The following is a 6,596-nucleotide window of genomic DNA, read 5'->3' as shown; positions in this document are numbered from 1 at the left end:
TGGGGGGTTGAAACTCTTCTGACTGCCAGTAACTGCAATAATCAACATCATCGGTATGAATGATCAGTACATACATGAATAATAATAGAAGGTGCAATCTACTTTATAGTTTTAGAGAATAAAACTGTTTCTGAGTGGTTTCTTTTCAAATGACCAAAAAAAAAAAAAAAAAAACCTGTTCAATAATGATGACAAAAGTGTCTCATTTTTAAGACTGGCTCACTTTCTTGATGTATCCACTCATCATACATCCACTCATGTATGTCTCATTGCTAGGGACATCCTAGTGTAAGTTCAGTTCATCACTCTATCATGCTAAATTGACTACATTTATATAGCACTTTTCCATCTGCATCAGATGCTCAAAGTGCTTTACAATGATGCCTCGCATTCACCCATTCATACAGACACACTCACACACTGATGTCAGGGTGCTGCCATGCAAAGCACTCACTACACACACCGGGAGCAACTTGGGGATTAAGGGCCCTTACTGATTTTCCGGGCAGGCTGGGGTTTGAACCGGGGATCCTCTGGTCTCAAGCCCAACGTTAACAACTAGACTATCACCTTCCCTATTTTCATCATATTCCATAAAAGGCTGCTGCCGTTTGATACAAAAGTGAACAAACCAGGGCTTCAGTGATTTGGGTGAGTGAGCGCACTGATGAATCTGACAGCGAATGGTTCCTCTGATTTAGTGTATCATTGAAATCAGAATGTAAATAAACAGGAAAGCAGCCAAAATTGTCTTTGTCAGAGAACAGTCTGATTTTGTTGTTGTTGTTGTTCATTGTTTTATTTTGCAATTATTCTTTTGAAAAATGTCTGTTTGTGAACAATACATCACTGCTGTCAAGATTGTGTAGTATGGTGACCTTATCTATCTGTGTCCCCAGGTCCTGTTAGCAGAAGACAATGCTACTGTCAGGAAAATATTACTCGCTGCAGACCAAGTCTTGCAGTGCCTCTCAGACTTGGGATCTTCTGCAGATATCAAGACTCTCCTTAAATCATTCCAGGCATTTTCTAAAGCCCTCCTCCTCTTCAACAGCCTGACAGTGGACAGAGCCAATTCATTACAGGATCCCAGGCAAACAAAACAACTTCTGGATTCGCTGGAGACCCTGCGGAGGTGTATCTCTATGCTGCACACGGCAATGTGCACAACCATCAAACATCCTGCGAGTGAGGAGGCACAAGCAGCCAAGAGATACATTTTGGACAAGGTGCAGAGCACTGTGAGCGACATTACTGCTACCCTCAAGAGTCAATGCTACAGAGCTTCACCAGGTCCTTGCGGGTATTACATTGGACGGCGGAACCATCTCTTGCAGGCACTCGCAAGTTCCTCTACTTTCTCAATCAGAGACAGTGGCTTTGACAGCACAGTGAGAGATGTTGTGTTCTACTGTATGGCCGTGGCAAACTCTTCTCGCAGGGAGTTTCAACAAAGAGTGGTGCATCACTGTCGGCACATCCTAGAGTTCTGGTCAGACATAAAAAAGACACTAAAAATCTCAGAGGATCCAGATAATTCCAAGCAGCACCTAGAGAACATCTGTATTTTGTTAGCACAGGAGATACAAATACTTGACAAACCCTTGATGATCTCTGTTCTTTATCAAGTACTGGACACATTTCTTGCAGCCTCATCTACATTTGAACAACTTTTCAGCGTAACAACAAAAGTCCTGGATGCAGATTCCTCCACACAGACTGACCTCAACTTTGTTCAACCACTACTTGAGGATTTCATATCTGATATTGATAGAATAATCCAAGTTGCTCATTTTATTTCAGCCTTGGCTGTTGATGCAAAAATCCTGGAAAATGTGGAGAACTCTCGGGTGTGTCTCACAAGACTCAGCGCTCGAGTTGCACCTCTTTCACTGGAGCTGGGAGATCATCCGATGCCAGCTATTCAGAGGCTTCATGAGGTTTGTCAGAAATGGCAGGAGGAGAATAATCAGGTACTGGATGTTTTCAGTGATGCAGTAGATGTCAGGGAGTTCACCAGTGTGGCTATTAATGAGATGGTCAATGAACGCTATGGATGTGACGCTGCATACAGAGAACAGAGCGTAGAGCTGTTTAACCAACATGGGGCGAGGTTTATTTGTCACATGACTCTGGCGTCTCACTCAGTGAAGAGGCATGTGGACAGGAGTGATAACCCCATCTACAGGAATGGCCTCCTGGTCCTACTGAAGAAGGTTCAGTCATCTCAGGTCAAAGTAATTGGGTCCGTCAGAGACATGCTTTCAGGTTCTAGTCTAAATGTGGAAGCATATTCTTCATTTTCCAACAGTGTTTCCAATGCCATTCAGCATTTTAAAGTACTTCGGGAAGGACTGGATGGCCAACAGCATCCTGATCTCCTTAGCCCGTTACGAGAAGAAACACGTCAGCCAGCGAGCCCACCATCTCTTCCACTGCTTCAACACGCTGATGACCTAAACCTGGATCATGTGGATACAGGCATGAATTCTCCTCTTCTTGAGGTCATGGAGAGAGATTCCCAAATTGAACATGAAGAAGCACATTCAGAAGGGGAAACTAGAGAAGCAGAACTGACTCATAAATATGTCAGTGATAATTTAATGCTACCAGCTGTCTCAGATGAACCCAAACTGAGCCAAAAGCCTTTAGAATTTGACCTTTTACCCCTCTTATACAGTGTTTTAACTGTGACTAAAGGGAAGGATGTGACCGTCCTCAACCGTACTTGCACTCGTGTTCTTGAAGTGTCAAACTGCTACTGTCAAGCTGCAAAAGAAGCTACAGTCATCGTTGATGCTGTTGATTGTCAGACGCTGGATGACTTTCGGGCAGAGTTGGTGTCGTTGACTCCACTGCTTGTCCACACAGCTCAAGAGACAGCAATGAGCTCAGGGATGAGCTCCGAGAGCATCTACAAGCACAGCGCAATGTTTTCTGATCTTATTACCAATATCCGGAAAGTCCTCATGCCAGCGGCTGGAAACTGGTATCATGCTGTTTATTCTTTCCTGCAAGGAAATCCACTGTTAATGGTGGCTGATCCTACACAGCAGCTTTATGAAGTAATGACTTCATGTGCAGATGTGGTTCAGCTTTTGACGTTGTCTGATGTAGTTTCACAAAGTGACAGCCAAGAAGGAGTCGCTGCATTGCACAGCAAGCTGAACAAAGCCCAGAATAATACGAGGTATCTATTGGAGTTTGTCACCTCACCAGAGGGGCAGGTTGATCAGCTGGAGGGGGCGTGTATTCTGTGGAGTCTGTCCATTCAGATTTTGTTAAATTCTGTAGATAAGATTTTATGCACATCATCAGCGGTAAGCCAAGTGAGCCCACAAAAACAGCTATCAGCCCTGTCTGAAAACTCCCTGCGAATGCAAGAGGCGGCGAGGTTAACAAGTCTAATCTGCAAAAGTGCTTACAAGGCGAAGCAATTAATAGAATACCAAGATGAACTAAAAACACTGACGGACTCCTACCTTCAGGCTGCAGAAGACAACAGTGTTGCACTGTCTCTATGGCAACTTGCAAAATCGGAATTGCTTCGGAGAAAACTTTTAATTAAAATGAGAGTTCTGTCAGGTCATTTAAGCAAGGCAAATAAGGATTACGAGGCTGTGCTTAAAAACGTCATCAGTGTTGCCGTTTTTGCTGCTGAAAATGTCAGAAAGGACCATACAGAGGATGTAGAGCAAAAATTCGAAAATGCATCAGAAGCACTTTTTGAAAATGTAAAATCTGCTACCAAACTTGTTGAGAACTGTTTGAACTACATGCAAGACCCACGTGCCCGTTCCAGTCTGAGGTCTATCAATGACCACCTGGCATTTCAGATCTCAGACATAATCAGCAGGGCTAAGCTAGTGGTAGAGACTCGCTACATTTGTGACACCCTCAGTCTGGATGTGCAGATACACAGTTGGTCAGCAAAGGCTCACTATGTGATGGAAGAGATCCGTAAGCAAGACGGAATTCACCAACAAACTAAGGAGCGTATCAGAGCTGGCTTACAGGAAGAACCAAGAAGACATGAAGGATGATTTACACCCAGTCAAATTAAATGCTAGAAACTGTGAAGATTCCTTCTGACAAGGCAGTGACAATGTGGCAGAAAAACAAAATGGCACATGTAGATGATGTAGGCATGAACATGCTGTCTATGGACAAGCTCGGATCCGGTCTGGAAAAAGATGTAGGTATCTCAGAGCTGAGAGGATTCTGCAGTTCTGTGAATCCTTATGTTATTTTTTGCTCTTACAATAAATTACATTCTTGCTTTTCTACAGGATGGTGTCAGATCTAGAATATACAAAGACACAACTTCACTCACTTATACCTCGCTTTTCCTAAAACAAGAAAGTGACAGCTGGGATCCCAAGGATAACAAAATTGTCCAGGAGACCAGGAGCATGGCTGACAAGATTTACTACATGACTCAGTATTTGAAGAAGAAAGGTCCATTACTGGTAATGGCCACCAAATACAGACTGGCCGTATCAACAGTGCCTTGGATGATCTTGAAGTTTAACAACAATCACTTGTCTTTTCCAGAATAAAGAATCATTCGTTAACACAGCCAAAGAGGTGCTCTCACACTGCCAGTCTGTAACTCAGTTTATCCGAGTTATTGCCGACCACTGTCTGGACAAGCCGTGTGCGGCTGAACTGTCTCGTATAGTTGAGCAGATTCTCATGATCACCAACCAGCTCAACATCATCTCCAGGTCAGATGTGTTTTGAAGTTGTGCTTCAAAGCTCTGCCAGTATAAATATTTAAAACTAGAATGTAATTGTTTTGGTTATGTAGTGTCAAAGCTGTAACACCTGGATGCAAATCATCTGATGAGATCCTCGTGAAAAATGCCCAAAATCTACTCCAGACGGTCCTACATGGGGTTCATGCTGCAGAGACAGCATGCATTACAGTAAATCTAACACCACACATGGAATACATCCCCAGTGTTTTCGGGTCAGCTGTCGACTGTCTCCTGGCCCGAGTCTTTAAATGTGCGCATTTCTCATTCCAGGGTTTGAAGCAGCCGGAGCCGGACTCAGATGGTGCTGAGGCAACATCTTTATGTTTCCAGTGGAAGAGGAACCTTCAGATCCACAGAGCCCAGCAGACATCTAACCAAGAAACAGATGAACTGGGCTTGAGGAAGACCTCATCTCACCCTGTAGCGCCCAGTCTCGCCCCACCATTCAATATGTAAAACAACTACAAATAACCGTTGAAAATCTTTCAAAAAAAATCTTTCAAATGCTGTCATAAAAGTGAATTAGGTGTAACCAAAAGCAGGTGACTTATTTTTGTTTCGTGAATATTATAACATTTTGCATTCGAGGTGCAGTCAAGAGCCATAAGAATTTGGATGTTTTTTTGTTGTTGCTGTGTTGAGTGTTCTTTTCTTTTTAGTTCTGTGCATCACCACAATGGATTGGAAATGCAATGATCACATGTGCTTGTAGTGTAGTATAGTGTAGACTTCATCCTTAAATTCAATGGGCTTGAACAAGACTATCAAATTCACCCATTTGGAATTACAGCCATTTTTATACATAGTCCCTTCATTTTGGAAGTCATAAGTAATTGGAAACCTCACATAAATATTGGGATTAAATAATCACTTTTATCGCTATTTTTCTTTAGACAAGTCAGGGAAAGGACATGAACATTTCCAAGTCACTGAACATGTCTCGGACTTCACTAACATGAATCATTAAGAAATACAAGCAGTATAGTATTCTGTGGTACATCTGTCTGGAGTAGGCAATTCTCAAAACTCCATGCAAGAAGTATACTATTGAGGGAATCCACCAAGACACCTACACAACTCGCTGATATACTTCTGTGGCTGTGATTGGAGAAATTGCAGATAGTGTAATTTTTGGCGAGAAGGATTATCATACAAGTCTTAGGGGATCTTCTGCCTGTTTTCGTTCTTCTTTTCAGGACATTAGGAAGTCATGAGGGGAATGTCACTCTGATTTATTATTATGAACTGGTCGCAATGGATAGTCCCCAACCCCAATAAAAGTTCTGAATTTGTCAGCAATCAAGCCTTTAATGTTGCTGTTTTCACCATTTTATTGAGCTTTACTTTCATCATGTGTTAAAGCAATGACAGCCTTCTGGGATTTGCATGTGAAAATACACTGCCACATCAATTTACATTCAGTATCAGGCCAGTTTCGTGACTCTATCAGGCATTCAAACATACAAAAATAAATAAGTCTAGATTTTTTCATTAAATTTTTAGAGAACGTGTGGATCACCTGTAAAATCAAATCGAACTGTTTCAATATGTGTCCATTCATTCTTGTGCTGGAGATGCCCTTTCTATAATTAAACTCAATCTGAAATATTCTATTTTCAGTTTTAAAATGTTCAAGTCCTTTGTTTTGTAACTCCTAGCTCCAGCTCTTTTTTGTTTTAATGCTTTTTTCATTCTCCAACCACATAGTCAAAAGCTGTTTTGCTGTTTTTGTCAAAAGTTATTTCTGACAGATGTGAAGCAGAGCACCATGATCATTTAATTCACTGTTGAAGGGTCATCATGCTCAAGAATTGCTCTTTAGTGCTTTAATCCATG

The 6,596-nt window shown here is 42.0% G+C and overlaps 1 protein-coding gene across 1 annotated transcript; it reads left to right on the top strand.

Moving 5' to 3' along the window:
- Positions 1 to 3,729: 3,729 nt before the first annotated feature.
- Positions 3,730 to 5,226, top strand: LOC117523556 (vinculin). Its single transcript, XM_034185119.1, has 5 exons — positions 3,730 to 4,195; positions 4,290 to 4,469; positions 4,555 to 4,727; positions 4,811 to 4,928; positions 5,031 to 5,226. The coding sequence occupies exons 1-5, from the start codon at positions 4,064 to 4,066 to the stop codon at positions 5,214 to 5,216; spliced, it is 789 nt and encodes a 262-aa protein (XP_034041010.1). The 5' UTR covers positions 3,730 to 4,063; the 3' UTR covers positions 5,217 to 5,226.
- The last annotated feature ends 1,370 nt before the right edge of the window (positions 5,227 to 6,596 follow it).

The sequence above is a fragment of the Thalassophryne amazonica genome, chromosome 13 (genome assembly GCF_902500255.1).
Source record: "Thalassophryne amazonica chromosome 13, fThaAma1.1, whole genome shotgun sequence".
Taxonomy (NCBI): domain Eukaryota; kingdom Metazoa; phylum Chordata; class Actinopteri; order Batrachoidiformes; family Batrachoididae; genus Thalassophryne; species Thalassophryne amazonica.
This window is presented reverse-complemented; position numbering and strand designations above follow the sequence as displayed.

Bases quoted from the DNA above. Each gene is read 5' to 3' on its own strand.
- LOC117523556 (XM_034185119.1), top strand. From the start codon at position 4,064: ATGCTAGAAACTGTGAAGATTCCTTCTGACAAGGCAGTGACAATGTGG. The intron at 4,470-4,554 runs GTAATGGCCACC...TGTCTTTTCCAG, and splicing joins AGAAGAAAGGTCCATTACTG to AATAAAGAATCATTCGTTAA. The intron at 4,728-4,810 runs GTCAGATGTGTT...TTGGTTATGTAG, and splicing joins CAGCTCAACATCATCTCCAG to TGTCAAAGCTGTAACACCTG.